Consider the following 16,828-nt stretch of genomic DNA (forward strand, 5'->3'; position numbering starts at 1 on the left):
AAGGTACAACAGGCATCATACGGAGACGCTTTCGGTCGAAAGGTCTGCTGGCCCAACGTGGGCTCCATATTTTATGTGGCAAACATCAAAGGACAACTCCATATTCACAGTGTACGGACAATGCTCTCTTTGAAACTGCACGCACCCTTCACACCTCCTGATCCACATCCACACCACAGACATCCAAATGAGTTTGAATCAGCATTGTCTGCACTGGGATTCACAGTTCTGAGGAACCCATTGTTCAGATTAAATCCAAATTAAATCAAATTAAATCCACAATACATATTCAGAGCCAAAGTCAATTGCTAGATGTATATGCCCTAAACCCAAAAATCACTCGAACAATAGTCTGCAAAATTGGCTCATCTTGTTCCACTATAGAATCAGAATCAGACTTTAATCGCCAAGTACCTATGCACATACAAGGAATTTACTTAATAGTTAGCCGACAGTTAACCGGCAGTTAACTGTTCAGCAAAGTGACCGCAGTAGGGAAAAAACTTCTCCAGTGCCTATTAGTCTTAGTCTGGAGGGATCTGAAGCGCCTACCAGACGGAAGCAGATCAAACAGTCCGTGCGCAGGATGGGAGGAGTCCTTTATGATGTTCCCCGCCCTCTTCTTCAACCTGGAAGAGTACAGGTCCACAATAGAGGGCAGGGAGGCTCCAATGACCTGGCGCTCTAAGCACATTGTCAGTGCTGGAAGGAACAGATTTTGTGTGTTTTTGGATGTTGCCCTGGCATGATTTCATTGATAGCATGATCCACAGCAATACAATAAGTTCTCCAGAGAGCCTGTTGTGTTTAACTGGGAAACCGTGAAACAATTCAGAACCGTTTGGATTTTATACGGCAAGTAACTACCTACTGGAGAAACTCAGGGGCCAGGCAGCACCTGTGCAACTGCAAATGCCAGTTACAACGCCGGCACGAGGGCATCAGTAACGCCCCTTCTTCATCGCTGTTGCCTCAACAATTTTTTTTAAATAACCAGTCAGGGTTGTTGGCCCTGAGCTGAACCCCCAAACCTGGAGTACTGATGGACCACTCTTAGTCTGACCTCTACCCTTTGACCTGTTTGGCATGGATGACCCTACCAAGAATCAGGTAGAAGGCCCTAACCCCAGCCAACATAGCCCTCCAGGTCATTGAGGCAGGTAAGCCTCCAGACCCTACGACAAGGCCCTGGACCTCTTGGGGGCAGCGTCTGTGAGGGGAGAGGAACTGTTGACGTTTCTCGACGAAAGCCCGCACAAGCCTATTCCTTTCCTCTCCACACCCTCTGATTGCTTGTTTCTCCAGATTCCGACATTGTGCGCCTCCATCGGGATCTCGGCAACGGGACACTGGCTTCCTACAGTTTTGCTGTAAATCGTGGTGAGGTAGAGCCAAACGAAGGAAATGGGAACTTACCTCAACCTTTTCTACAACTTGTTTGCCGAAGGAGCAGATCTTGGAGGAGCAAGTGATTGTCATATTTTCAATGCTTTCGTACTGACTGGTAACCCCGTAAAACAGGCCCGTTTCGTCCTGGATATTGATACTAAGGTCGGCCTGAAAGAGGAGAGAATAAATATTAGGTTTAATCAAAGATTCACATCATTCCCTCACTACTAATCAACCTCCCTTTGCTTTAGGGTCTTGACTTCCTCTTCGAAGACCGCCGTCAGGGTGGAGAAGTGATTAAATCAGCGAGCTGAAACCAACACGGGTTGATTCAATCAGCTCTACTCCCTCTACACTTGTGTCTGCGTGGCTAGGAACAGACCAAATGTCATCGGTGTACCGATGACGCCACTATTGTTGGCAGAATCTCAAATGGTGCTGAGGATTTTACAGGAGTGAAATAGATCGATAGATCGGCTGCTTTGAGTGATTTCTTTTAACAAAATACACTTTATTCAAAATAAAATTATCTACAATAAACCATTCAATGACTCTCAGTCCTTTACAGACATTAACATTACACTTTCAGCCACTCACATGGCACTCTGTTGTTTCATCTTTACACACCATTGTGGAGGGGTATACTCCCCCGCCACCCAACCCCTCCCACTCCCGTGGGAGAAGGACCCTAGACTGTGGTCCTTCCCCACCGGGCCCTTGCGGTGGCTGCACCGAGTTTGAGTGCGTCCCTCAGCACGTACTCCTGCAGCCGAGAATGTGCCAGTCGGCAGCTTTTCCCCCACGGACATCTCCGCGTGCTGGTAGACCATCAGGTTTCGGGCCGACCAAAGAGCGTTGATGATCTTCCAGCAGCACCGAGTGATGGCACGTCAACAGTCTCGTACTCAGCAAGACCTGGGAACTGATTTGGACTTCAGGAAGGGGGGAAGTTGAGGGAGCGCACACCGGTCCTCTTCGAGGGGCCAGAGACGGAAAGGGGTGAGCAGCTTCGGGTTTCTGGGCACCTGGTGGCAACACACTTACCATGGTTGGCATAGCAACCAATCAGAGGAAATTAATTATTTCAAATAAATCAAGCAGCTAAATTTAAATCAGTTGGAACTAAACAATCTGGGTTCTTTGAAGCAAATTACTTGGTTTTGTTTTCCATCTCAGATTCAATAGGTGTGCTGACCACAGATGTCAGATAAGTGAGTATTGATGCAACCATGAAGAAGGCACGTCAACAGCTTTATTTCACTAGGAGTTTGAGAAGATTTTGACTCTAGCAAAGCTCTGTAGATACACAGAACCTTGGAGAGCAAGCGCTCTGACTGCATGCAGAGCCAGCTGGTAAGAAGGCTCCAGTGCACAGGATCAAAAGAGGCTGCAGACTCAGCCACAGCGATCCCCACTACTGCGGGCATCCCTCAAGAAGGCAGCATCCATCATTAGGGACCCTCACCACCCAGGGCGTGTCCTGGTCTCATTGCTACCATCAGGGAGGAGGTGCAGGAGCCTGAAGACCCACACTCATCATTTGAGGAGCTGCTTGCTCCCCTCCGTCATCAGATTTCCCAACGGTCCACGAACCCACGGACGTTACCTCGTTATTTGTCTTTTGCACTAGTTATTTTGTGATTTATAGCAAACTTTACGTCTTGCAGCCATGGAGCAATACATTTCACCACAGATGTCAGTGGGACGGAACCTGATGGTGATTCTGCAATCCTCTTCTCTTCCTATCAGAGCGATTGCTTTTGTCTGATCACTCCCCCCCCCCCCACCCCCGTGTCTGTGTAGTATCTCAATTTCCACCGGTGGGGTCAGCAACCCAACACAGTGAGCATTGAATTCTCCGTTTCCAGGTAACCCACCCCCTTTCCGATCTCTTCCTGATCTACCCGAATCCCCTCGCGCACATTCCCCCCCCCAATCTAAACCCCAGCTTCCTGTTACCCAGTTTCTGTCCCCTCCCTACAATGCTCTTTTTTTATACCTACAATGCACATGATTCCATCTACCCACCCCCACTCACTCTCCTGAGTCCCCTGTCCCTTCCCTCTCCTGTTCCTATCAGGCCACCAGCTCTCCCTTACCTGCTTCCATTATATATCTATCATTATTATTGTTATTTGTTTTTACAGTTTATCTTCTTTTTTAGTTATTTGTCGGTCTTTGTGTGCAGTTTTGCTTTGATTCTATTGTGTTTCTTTGTTCTACTGTGAATGCCTGCAAGAAAATGAGTCTCGGGGTAGCACATGGTGGCATACACACACAAGTCACTTTACACCTGTACTCCTGTTCATTAATGCAAGTATCTAATCAGCCAATCATATGGCAGCAAGTCAATGCATAAAAGCATGTAGACATGGTCACGAGGTTCAGTTGTTGTTCAGACCCAACATCAGATTGGGAAAGAAACGTGATCTAACTGACTTTGACTGTGGAGTGATTGTTGGTGCCAGATGGGGTGGTTTGAGTATTTCAGAACCTGCTGATCTCCTGGGATTTTCATGCACAACAGTCTCTGGAGTTTAAAAATCCGGTGAGCGGCAGTTCTGTGGGAGAAAGTGCCTTGTTAATGAGAGAGGTCAGAGGAGAATGGCCAGACTAGTTCAAGCTGACAGGAAGGCGACAGTAACTCAAATCGCCATGTGTTACGACAGTGGCGTGCAGAAGAGCATCTCCGAATGCACAACACGTTGAACCTTGAAGTGGACGGGCTACAACAGCAGAAGACCATGAACATACACTCAGTGGCCACTTTATTAGGTACAGGAAGCACCTAAAAAGTATGTATACACCTTGGGTGCATACATATTTTTGTAACAAATTTGGTGTCAGATTGGTTGTTGTGATGCATCTAGGGTGGGAGTGTAGTGGGTAGTCATCTCACTTTCAACTTCCACTGCCGGCTAGCAGTCTTGTTAAAAGGAGAGCTGAATGTGCGATTCCCTCCCTGCCAGCACACAGCCAACAGCAAGCTTCATCGCTGGCGACACACGGAAACTGAACTCCTTTCGGACTCGGGCTGAACTACGGAGGACGGGGAGGAGGTCTGTCCCCTGCACACGTAGCACGCAGGCCCACCGGTGTGTGGACACGCCCCGGTGCTCATGAACCAGATCCCCAGCTAGGGGTAAATAGCTTTGTGGGTAGCCTCGGGAGAGACGAAGGCTACGGGAGTAAACCCAGACAGAAAATCCGGAGTGGAGTCCCTAAGGCGGCTGGACGTCATTGAACATCCTTCCGGCAGCTCCTGCAGCCAAGCTGGTGTCAAATGTATTGCTCCATAAGCTTTCCTTTGGATTGAACTAGTGAGGCCAAGAGGGGATCTTGATGACTGGGCATCCCAGGATCTCCAGACCTTCTCTGCCCAGGCTTGTGATGATGATCGTCATCACCCATTGGCCTTCGAGGCAGACGGAAGCCAACACAACAACAATAACAAATTTACTTTGAACCTTTGAACTCTTGAGTCAGACAACCAGAGAGGGAAGGACCCAACTCAGAAACAGGCCACTTGGCCTCGAGTCCGTGGTAACCATCAACAACTCACTAATCCTACTCTAACCCATTTTATTCTCCCCAGATCTCCATCAACCCTCTCCACATTCTACCACAGAATTTGCAAGATTTGCAGATTTTCCAGCAGTTTATCTTTTTATTTCAGATTTCCAACATTGTCTGTGCTGCTAACAGAAAATAAACAAGATTCATTTTTCTCTGATTCATCATGAAAATTAGTCACATCCATCTTATAGAGTCATAGAGATATACAGCACAAAAACAGGCCCTTTGGCCCATCTAATCAATGCCAAACCGTTTAATTTGCCTGCTCCCATTGTCCTGCTCTGGTACTATAGCCCTCCAGAGAATTTTCTGATCACCCAGCGAGGATTGCCATGGTGATTTTTCAAACTTACAGAATGAATGAATGAGGGGAATGCAGATTCAAATATCTCGGCAGAATCGAACTCTCCTGAGGTGTGGCCATTTCAACATATCATTCTGGTTCTGTTAGAGAGAGCCACGACGTTACAAACGGGAAACACAAAATGTCCGGACTGTTCGTACTGACCCAGAATTTGACAAGGAAAAACGTGTTTGGCGTCCCTTTCTCAAACAGCTCCTTCAAGCCCCCCTTCTTCTCCGGAAACTTATCGTAGATTTGGCGGATGTCAATGGATTCAAGCAGACCCTCGCTGTAACATCGACTCGTCTGGCCAATGTGGACAAACAGGTGCTTGTTGAACTGTCGAGGAAGGATAGAGCAACATCAGCATTGGAACATGGGTGAAAAATAGAAACTAGGACACAAACCACATCGAGGAAAGCAACGAGACGTGAGAGCCCATAGATGCTGGAACCTTGGCACAAAATACAAGCTGATCAATCTAGACAAGGTTAGGATTTAAGAGAGCGAGGGAGAAATTGGAGTCCCTCAAAAAATGATTCTGGGATTGAAAGGCTTATAATATGAGGAGCGTTTGTGGGCCTGCGAACGCTGGAATTCAGAATGCAGGGGAATCTCATTGAAACTTATCGAAAGTTGAAAGGCCTCAATAGAGTGGAAATGCAAAGGATGTTTCCTGTGGTGGGGGGGGGGGGGGAGTCTAAGATCAGAGGACACAGCCTCAGAATAGAGGGGTGTCCTTTTAGAATGGAGATGAGGAGGAATTTCTTTAGCCAGAGAGTGGTGAATCTGTGGAATTCGTTGACACAGATAGCTATGGAGGCCAGGTCTTTGGGTATATTTAAGGCAGAGCTATTAGATTCTTGACTACTCCGAGCATGATGGGGTACGGGGAGAAGGCAGGGGATTGGAGCTGAGAGGGAAATGGATCAGCCATGATGAAATGGTAGAGCAGACTCGATGGGTGAAACGGCCTGATTCTGCTCCTATAACTTATGGTCTACGTTCAAGAGCAACGCTGGCAGGTTCTAAAACTGGGAGGGTTTTGTTGCTCAGCTGGGAAGGGCAACATGAAGATGAGATAAAAGAACTCGAGTTGAACAGCATTGCAGGCTCACCCTGTTAGAGAGATTGCCATTGCCCCACTTGCGGGCTGCCCCCAGCACATCCTCGGGTGCGCTGGCTGCTATCGCAAATGGCACCAGGTCACTGTATGTGATAAGTAAATCCGGATCTGAATCCTGCCCTAACCCGGAGGCCGGAGGCCAAAGAAAACCTGTCCTGGGGTTGGAGGACTGTCAGTGCGTGTGTGTGTGTGTGTGTGTGGGTGGGGGAACGAACGGGGCTTGTTCAGCTGTCGTTGTTCAGTCACTTGCTGTGTCCTGCTTTGCTGGATTCTGCGTGGTTCTTTGCGGGCGCGCTATGCGGGCGCCGGAGCGAGTGGCGACACTTGCGGGCTGCCCCCATGCCCACCCCCTGGGCGTGTTGGTTGTTAATGCAGTCCCTGAGTTTCACTGTACGTCTCAATACACGTGTGATAATGGTAGAGCAGCAGTTGGCACGACGCCATTGGAGTCAGAGTTCGGAGTTCGATTTCAACGCCCATCTGTAAGGAGTCGGCACGTCCTTCTTGTCGATTTCCTCTGGGTTCTCTGGTCTCCCCCCACAGTCCAAAGGAGCCACCCATTTCAATTCCACTTCCCACTCCCATTCCGCTATGTCCATCCATGGCCTCCTCTACTGTCCCAATGAGGTCAACATTCTGGTAGGACGAGCAACACCTTTTATCCCATCTGGGTAGCCTCCAACCTGATGGCATGAAAGCGATTTCTCGAACTTCCGATATTGCCTCCCCCCCTTCACCATTCCCCATCTCCATTCCCCTCTCTCACCTTATCTCCTTGGCCACCCATCGCCTCCCTCTGGAGCTCCCCCCACGGCCTTCTGTCCTCTCCTATCGGACTCCCCCTTCTCCAGCCCTGTATATCTCTTCCACCGATCAATTTCCCAACTCTTCACTTCATCCCTCCCCCTCCTGGTTTCACCTTTCATCTTGGCGGTTCTTCCTCCCCTCCCCCCACCTTCTCACTCTGACCCCTCATCTTTTTTCCTCGTCCTGACGAAGGGCCTTGGTCTGAAATGTCAGCTGTGTACTCTTTTCCACGGATGCTGCCTGGCTTGCTGAGTTCCTTCAGCATTTTGTATGTGTTGCTCTGGCCAAAGACATATCGGTTGGTAGGTTAAGTAGTCATTGTAAATTGCCCTGTGATAGGCTAGGGTTAAGTCGGGGGTGGGGGGGGGGGGGTTGCTGGGTGGTGTGGCTCAAAGGGCCAGAAGGGCCTATTCAGCATTGTATATCTAAACAAGCAAGCAAATAAATAAAGAAATAAAATCTAAATCTGAATTTGAAAATGCCCCACTTTCAGGCGAGGATCACACACACATGCCGGATATGATACGTCATGTATACGACAGCAGTGAGAGTGGGGTTGCTGGGGTAACAGTCCCAGTAGTAGCCACCCCCTTCCCCGTCTCCGCTGCCCCCCCCCAACCTGTGAGCACCAGCTAGTCCAAACATAACAAAACAGAGCCAATGGCACAACACTGGAGTGGAGAGAAAGGGTCAGTAACGAGAAGAGCAAGTAATGCAAATGTTGTGTCACCGGGTCATAAACACATTCCCAAAAGCCTCCGTTTTGGATTGGTCTGTCAGGCTGGAGTTACCCCACGAGGCACTCACAGTTTCTGGGTCCCGCTGCTGTTCCGTGAATGCCGAGAATTCCACAAGCTGGATCTTCGGAGTCCCGATACAGCGAGCTTGCCAGGCTGGATGTGAACGGGCGGGTGAAAGGCCGAGGGAGGCCCCTTCGTAACCTGGATGGCGGAATCACAGCGTTCACTCACGTCAGTAATGATCACCTCGTTCAGCGGCGTTCCCTAAAACTGGAACACTTTCCAGTGGCTTCCCAGCCCATGCCGGATGGGAATTTCATCCCACTTCACAGTGAGGTGCTCAACCAATCGAAATGTGCTGCCCTAATCAGCCAAATAGCTAGAAAATATAATGCCTTCAACGCCAGTACCAACTCAACACCTTCTGTCAGATCACCAAGAGCCCACCGTTTTACAAGTACGTAAGTTACTGGCAAGGTTGGAGCATTGGCTGATTGGTAGGAGACAGCAAGTGGGAATAAAAGGATCCTTTTCTGTTTGGCTGCTGGTGATTAGTGGTGTTCTGCAGGGGGTTAGTGTTGGGACTGCTTCCTTTTATGCTGTACATCGATGACTTAGATGATGGAATAGATGGCTTTGTTGCCAAGTTTGAAGATGATATGAAGATTGGTGGAGGGGCAGGTAGTTTTGAGGAAACAGGAAGGCTGCAGAAGGACTTAGACTAGGAGAATGGGCAAGAAAATGGCAAATGAATTACAATGGTGGAAAATTCATGGTCGTGCACTTTGGTACAAGAAATAAACGTGCAGACTATTTTCTGAACAGGGAGAAAATCCAAAAATCTGAGATGCAAAGGGATGGGAGTCCTTACGCGGAACACCCTAAAGGTTAACTTACAGGCTGAGTCAGTGGTGAGGAAGGCAAATGCAATGTTAGCATTCATTTCAAGAGGTCTAGAATACAAGAGCAGGGATGTAAGGCTGAGACGTTGGTGAGGCCTCACCTTGAGTACTGTGAACAGTTTTGGGCTCCTCATCTAAGAAAAGATGTGCTGGCATTGGAGAGGGTTCAGAGGAGGTTCACAAGGATGATTCCAGGAATAAAATGTTTGTCATGCGAGGAATGTTTGATGGCTCTGGGTCTGTACTTGTTGGAATTTAGAAGGATGAGGGGGGGGATCTCATTGAAACCTTTTGAATGTTGAAAGGCCTAGACAGAGTAGATGTAGAAAGGATGCTTCCCATGGCGGCCAAGAGGGCACAGCCTCAGGATAGAGGGGCGTCCATTTAAAACAGAGATGCAGAGAAATTTCTTTAGCCAGAGGGTGGTGAATTTGTGCAACTTGTTACCACAGGCAGCTGTGGAGGCCATCAAAGGTTACAGTGAAAAGGCTGGGGAGTGGTCTGAGGAGAGGAAAAAAGGATCAGCTATGATTGAATGGCGGAGCAGACTCGATGGGCTAATTCTCCTCCTACGTCTTATGGTCTTTTCACCACAATGCCAGCACCAACCAAACTGTTCAATAGAATCACACATAATGTTCATTCATTATGTGCCGTGTTCTATGACGTGGGCGATCATGATCTTTGACTATGATTGTTTTTGGCAAATATTTCAACAGAAGTGGTTTGCCATCGCCTTCTTCTGGGCAGTGTCTTTACAAGACGGGTGACCCCAGCCATTATCAATATCCTTCAGAGACTGTCTGCCTGGTGTCAGTGGTTGCATAGCCAGGGCTTGTGATCTGCACCCCCTGCTCCCATGGCTTCACCTGACCCTGATCAGGGGGCTAACACAGGTGTTACACTTTGCCCAAGGGTGACCTGGAGGCTTGCGGAGGGAAGGAGCGCCTTACACCTCCTTTGGTAGAGACATACCTGCACCCTGACACTCTGGAATTAATAACCCATTCATTTAGGAAATAGCAGCACTTTAAAATGGCAAATTAGTAAATTGGATTATTATTGTCACAAGAATGAAGGTGCTCTGATGATTTTGTCTTGCACATCATTTCATTACACGGTGCACTGAGGTAGTACGACCATCCACCACCTACACCCTTGGCTTCACGTGACCCCTGATTGGCGGTGTGGGGGAGGGTGGAGGCTAATCCTCACCCAAGGGTGGCCTGCAGTCTAGTGGAGGGTAGGAGCTCCTTACACCTCCTTTGGCAGGGACACATCTCTACCCCACCACCCACATACAGTGCCAGTGCTATTGAAGACTACACACAGGAATACCAGCCCATTCCAGTGCCAACCTACTCCTGTCAGCCAGCACCACTGTAAGATGCCAGTGCCAACCTAACTGCAGGGCGGAGCCATCAGTGACGCCAGTGCCAAGCTCGTTCTGCATAAGATGGTCAAACATTGATCTATTGACGGTCAGCACAATATACAGAGCAGTACAGCACAGAAACAGGCCATTTAGCCCACAGTGTCCGACTGCACGAGGAGCATAGAACATAGAATAGTACAGCACATCACAGGCTCTTCGGCCCACAATGTTGTGCCGACCCTCAAACCCTGCCTCCCATATAACCCCCCACCTTAAATTCCTCCATATACCTGTCTTGTAGTCTCTTAAACTTCACTAGTGTATCTGCCTCCACCACTGACTCAGGCAGTGCATTCCACGCACCAATCACTCTCTGAGTGAAAAACCTTCCTCTAATATCCCCCTTGAACTTCCCTCCCCTTACCTTAAAGCCATGTCCTCTTGTACTGAGCAGTGGTGCCCTGGGGAAGAGGCGCTGGCTGTCCACTCTGTCTATTCCTCTTTCACTATACATTGTACTATATAAAGGATCACCATATAATTCCAGAGCCAAAATAATTCCCAAATATAAAGTATCTTTCTCACCTGAAAGAGGAGAATGGCTTACATTTGACTGAACAGCGAACGATTGTTGGATGAAAGGTTTCATGCTGCAAGGAAAATATATTTATTTATATATATATTTAAAAACATTAATGCTCTTCATCTACCACTGGCTCTTGTGAGGTCTGACAACGAATCATTCCCATCAGCAGTCTGGATGTAGGGCGTAAGTTGAATGAAGAGTTAAAATTGGTGTGTCGCAAAGGTAATGATACAGTTGTCATGGGGGATTTCAACATGCAGGTAGACTGGGAGAATTAGAATGGTACTGGACCCCAAGAAAGGGAGTTTGTGGAGTGCCTCTGAGATGGATTCTTGGAACAGCTTGTACTGGAGCCTACCAGGGAGAAGGCAATTCTAGATTTAGTGTTGTGCAATGAACCGGATTTGATCAGGGACCTCGAGGTAAAGGAACCATTAGGAGGTAGTGACCATAATATGATATGTTTTAACCTACAATTTGAGAAAGAGAAGGGAAAATCGGATGTGGCAGTATTACAGTTGAACAAAGGGAACTATGGAGCTATGAGGGAGGAGCTGGCCAAAGTTCAATGGAACAATACCCTAGCAGGGAAGACAGTGGAACAACAATGGCAGGTATTTCTGGGAATAATGCAGAAGGTGCAGGATCGGTTCATTCCAAAGAGGAAGAAAGATCCTAAGGGGAGTAAGGGGTGGCTGTGGCTGACGAGGGAAGTAAAGGGCAGTATAAAAATAAAAGAGAAGAAGTATAACATAGCAAAGATGAGCGGGAAACCGGAGGACTGGGAAGCTTTTAAAGAGCAACAGAAGATAACAAAAAAGGCAATACGCCAAGAAAAAATGAGGTACCAAGGTAAACTAGCCAAGAATATAAAGGAGGATAGTAAAAGCTTCTTTAGGTATGTGAATAGCAAAAAAATAGTTAAGATCAAAATTGGGTCATTGAAGACAGAAACGGGTGAATTTATTATGGGGAACAAGGAAATGGCAGATGAGTTGAACAGGTACTTTGGATCTGTCTTCACGAGGGAAGACACAAACAATCTCCCAGATGTAATAGTGGCCAAAGGAACTAGGGTAAAGGATGAACTGAAGGAAATTTATATTAGGCAAGAAACGGTGTTGGATGGGCTGTTGAGTCTGAAGGCTGATAAGTCCCCGGGACCTGATGGTCTGCATCCCAGGGTACTTAAAGAGGTGGCTCTGGAAATCGTGGATGCATTGGTAATCATTTTCCAATGTTCTATAGATTCAGGAACAGTTCCTGCTGATTGGAGGGTGGCTAATGTTGTCCCACTTTTCAAAAAAGGAGGGAGAGAGAAAACAGGGAATTATAGCCTGACGTCAGTGGTAGGAAAGATGCTGGAGTCAATTATAAAAGAGGAAATTACGACACATTTGGATAGCAATAGAAGGATCAGTCCGAGTCAGCATGGATTTATGAAGGGAAGATCACGCTTGGCTAATCTTCTGGAGTCTTTTGAGGATGTAACTATGAAAATGGACAAGGGAGAGCCAGTGGATGTAGTGTACCTGGACTTTCAGAAAGCTTTTGATAAAGTCCCACATAGGAGATTAGTGGGCAAAATTAGGGCACATGGTTTTGGGGGCAGAGTACTGACATGGATTGAAAATTGGCTGGCTGACGGGAAACAAAGAGTAGCGATTAACGGGTCCCTTTCGAAATGGCAGGCTGTGATCAGTGGGGTACCGCAAGGTTCGGTGCTGGGACTGCAGCTGTTTACAATATACATTAATGATTTAGATGAAGGGATTAAAAGTAACATTAGCAAATTTGCTGATGACACAAAGCTGGGTGGCAGTGTGAAATGTCAGGAGGATGTTATGAGAATGCAGGGTGACTTGGACAGGTTGGGTGAGTGGGCAAATGTATGGCAGATGCAGTTTAATGTGGATAAATGTGAGGTTATCCACTTTGGTGGCAAGAACAGGAAGGCAGATTACTATCTAAATGGAGTCAGGTTAGGAAAAGGGGAAGTACAACGAGATCTAGGTGTTCTTGTACATCAGTCAATGAAAGCAAGCATGCAGGTACAGCAGGCAGTGAAGAAAGCTAATGGCATGCTGGCCTTTATAACAAGAGGAATTGAGTATAGGAGTAAAGAGGTCCTTCTACAGCTGTACAGGGCCCTGGTGAGACCCCACCTGGAGTATTGTGTGCAGTTTTGGTCTCCAAATTTGAGGAAGGACATTCTTGCTATTGAGGGAGTGCAGCATAGGTTCACGAGGTTAATTCCCGGAATGTTGAAAGATTGGAGCGACTGGGCTTGTATACACTGGAATTTAGAAGGATGAGAGGGGATCTGATTGAAACATGTAAGATTATTAAGGGATTGGACACACTGGAGGCAGGAAGCATGTTCCCGCTGATGGGTGAGTCCAGAACTAGAGGCCACAGTTTAAGAATAAGGGGTAGGCCATTTAGAACAGAGATGCGGAAAAACTTTTTCACCCAGAGAGTGGTGGATCTGTGGAATGCTCTGCCCCAGAAGGCAGTGGAGGCCAAGTCTCTGGATGCATTCAAGAGAGAGTTAGATAGAGCTCTTACAGATAGCGGGGTCAAAGGATATGGGGAGAAGGCAGGAACGGGGTACTGATTGTGTATGATCAGCCATGATCACGGTGAATGGCGGTGCTGGCTAGAAGGGCCGAATGGCCTACTCCTGCACCTACTGTCTATTATCACACAAGCTGCTCATTTCCTGCACAACAGGTAATCATCGATACACACTGAACATAATTTAGGTGGGACCTTGCACTCAATGTCAGCAATAGGTTTGGCCAGGTTTTGTCAGGGACAGAAAGGTGAGGGAACAAATACCAGTTTTCCTCGAAGGGGTCAGCTGCGGAGGGGGTGGGCAGTTTCAAGTTCTCGGGAGTCAGCATCTCAGAGGATCTACTCTGGGCCCAACATACCGATGCAGCTATGAAGAAGGCACATCAGCTACTTCACTTCTTCAGGAGTTTGAGGAAATTCACCAAAGGCTCTAGCAAATTTCTACAGATGTACCGTAGAAATTTTCAGCCCCCTGCAGCATTCCGACTGGTTGCATCTCCGTCCGGTGCGGAGGGGTCAATGCACAGGATCGGAGAAAGCCGCAGAGGGCTGAAAACTCAGCCAGCTCCAGCACGGGCAGTAGCCCCCCCAGAATCCAGGACACCTTCAAAAAGCGATGTCTCAAAAAGGCAGCAGCCAGTATTAGGGAGCCCCACCACCCAGGACTCCTCTCATCACTACCATCAGCCTGAAAATCCACACTCAGCAGTTTATGAACAGCTTCTTCCCTGATTCCTTCCAGATTCCTGAACGGACCGTGAACCCACGAACACTGTTTTTACTCTCTGTGTGCACCACTGGTTTAATTATAGATACAGTGGATTCCAGATAATTGGGACACATTGGTACCAATATATTTTGGCCCAATTATGCGGCTAGCCCAGTGAGATGAAGTTTCCTGGAAATAGTTAAAATGACATAAAGAAGACAAACTACTCTTTAACCGATTAACAAATTTTGCCATTTAATGAAACACAGAGCAAGTTACCAATACCACTACAGTACTATAATACTGTGTGTTGGTTCCTCATAGTTATCTATGGGGGAATTCATCCAGTGTATGTGGCCATGTTCTTTTGATCAACTGTAAATGAACAAAATTAATGCAGATATCTTGTACAGGGAATGAACTGCCTTCATACAATGCATCCTCCAAATCTTCATTTTCATTGTAACATTCAAGATGATGGTTGATACCTTCAAATTTTCCATAGTTCCTAACTTGTTGAAGTTGTGAGATCCTTTCATTTTCACTCCCGGCAGTTTCTGAACTGTTTTGCTCACTGCTTGAAAACGCAGTGAGCAAAACAGTTCTGAATCGTCTTATTGCTTATTTCTAAAGTTCAAGGTTCAAAGTTCATAGTACATTTATTATCAAAGTATGTATATAATATACAATCTGAGATTCGTCTCCATACAGACAACCACAAAAACAAGTTTGTCAGTCTTTGTTTGTGTGCAGTTTTCATTGACTCTATTGTGTTTCTTTGTTCTACTGTGAATGCCCGCAAGAAAATGAATCTCAGAGTAATATATGGGTGACATATACTCATTTTAAGAATAAATTTACCTTGAACATTTAACTTTGAAGGAGACATGATAGCACTCTCAAACCTACAAGTTAGTCAGAACGCAAACAAGTAAGATGCACTCACTTAATTAGGTACACCTGCTCATTAATGCAAATATCTAATCAGCCAATCACGTGACAGCAACTCGATGCATAGAAGCATACAGACAGGGACAAGAGGTTCAGTTGCTGTTCAGACCAAACATCAGGATGGGGAAGAAATATGATCTTAAGTGACTTTGACCGTGGAATGATTGTTGGTGCCAGATGGGGTGGTTTGAGTATCTCAGAAACTGCTGATCTCCTGGGATTTTGACGCACATCAGTATCTAGAGCTTAAACATAAAATACTCTGCAGATGTTGGGGTCAAAACAACAAGCACAACGAGCTGGAGGAACTCAGCAGGTCAGGCAGCATCCGTGGAAAGGAACGGTCAACGTTCCCTTCCTCAGGACTGTTTGTTTCCACAGATGCTGCCTGACCTGCTGAGTTCCTCCAGTGTGCTGTGTGTGTAGTATCTAGAGCGCACAGGGTACGGTTCAAGAAGCGAAAGGAAAGTTCTGTGAGTGAAAGTACCTTGTTAATGAGAGAGGTCAGAGGAGAATAGCCAGACTGGTTCAAGCCAACAGGAAGGTGACTAACTCAAATAACCACGTGTTACTACAGCTTTCTCAAGGGCAAGACAGCAGAGGTGGACAGGGCCACACAGACCCAGGGATTCTGTTAGAGTGCGCGTTCTCGTTACCAAGTTGGGTTCTCCAGGTCCTGTGATGCCTTCCCACATCCCAAAGGCACTGTAAAATGCTCCTGGTGTATGGGTGTGTGGTAGAATCTGGGAGAGTTGGATGGGAATGAGGGGAGAATAAAAAATGAGTTTGATGTAAGATTCGAGTAAATGGGTCAGCACTGGTTTGATGGACCAAAGGGCCTGTCTCCATGCCATCTCTCTCTATGACTCTCTAACGATAAGAACCACACCCAGCCCTGGCACCTGGATTGCCCTGCGCTAAAAGGGACCCGTTGCAAAATGTACCCCAGTCAGAGTTTTGGTGGACAAACTCAAGCAGTGTGTGTACAGTGCTGGAGATCATAGACCCAAGCGGTGCTGCTGGAAGCCTGCAGCAACACACACAACGTGCCGGAGGAGCTCAGCAGGTCGTCGATGGGACGTTTCGGGTCTCGTCGACTGCTTGTTCCCTTCCGCCGGTGCTGCCTGACCCGCTGGGCCCCTGGAGTTCTATAAAGCGGCGTTGCGTCCGGTACCACGTACAACCTCCCAGCCCGCCCCGCGTCCCCTGGGAACTGTACCTACTCTTGAGAGGAGCCTGCTTCCTCAGAAGTTACGGCACCAGGCCAAAACTGAAAGAACTCGTGCTTCTGCAGAAAGAAAACAGATCTGTGTAAGTAAAAGAAGAAATAGTCAGCAAGCATTTTCCCCCCAAAATCAGTTATGTCCCCATATCCAGAACCTGAATGGAGAATGAAAGAGACAGTCCTATGGTTGAACAGCCTGGATACCTTACAGGTAAGATACCATAAACCATAAGGAATAGGAGCAGAATTAGGCCATTCAGCCCATCGAGACGGCTCTGCCATTCCATCACAGCTTATTTATTGTCCCTCGCAACCCCATTCTCCTCATAACCTATCACGCCCTGAATAATCAAGAACCTATCAACCTCCACTTTAAATATACTCAAGGACTTGAATTCCACAACTTCCGTGGCAATGGATTCCACAGATTCACTGCCTTCAGAGATACCTCCTCACCTCTGATCTTAGACATCCCTCTGTTCTGAGGCTGTGCCCTCTGGTCCTAAGTTCCTCCACTGTAGG

General features: G+C 47.3%; 1 protein-coding gene across 5 annotated transcripts in view; it reads right to left on the reverse strand.

The window, feature by feature from the left end:
- The window catches only part of LOC140719312 (transcriptional enhancer factor TEF-1-like), an 81,783-nt gene that overhangs the window by 3,509 nt on the left and 61,446 nt on the right, over nucleotides 1-16,828 (reverse strand). For all 5 annotated transcript variants that reach the window (XM_073033861.1, XM_073033860.1, XM_073033859.1 and 2 more), the window contains 5 exons: nucleotides 16,305-16,369; nucleotides 10,844-10,908; nucleotides 8,049-8,182; nucleotides 5,474-5,647; nucleotides 1,417-1,557 (listed from right to left, as the gene is read on the reverse strand). In XM_073033861.1, coding sequence (XP_072889962.1) covers nucleotides 1,417-1,557; nucleotides 5,474-5,647; nucleotides 8,049-8,182; nucleotides 10,844-10,908; nucleotides 16,305-16,369 — 579 coding nt within the window. The remainder of the gene's footprint in view (nucleotides 1-1,416; nucleotides 1,558-5,473; nucleotides 5,648-8,048; nucleotides 8,183-10,843; nucleotides 10,909-16,304; nucleotides 16,370-16,828) is intronic.

Source organism: Hemitrygon akajei, chromosome 31, assembly GCF_048418815.1.
Source record: "Hemitrygon akajei chromosome 31, sHemAka1.3, whole genome shotgun sequence".
Lineage (NCBI taxonomy): Eukaryota > Metazoa > Chordata > Chondrichthyes > Myliobatiformes > Dasyatidae > Hemitrygon > Hemitrygon akajei.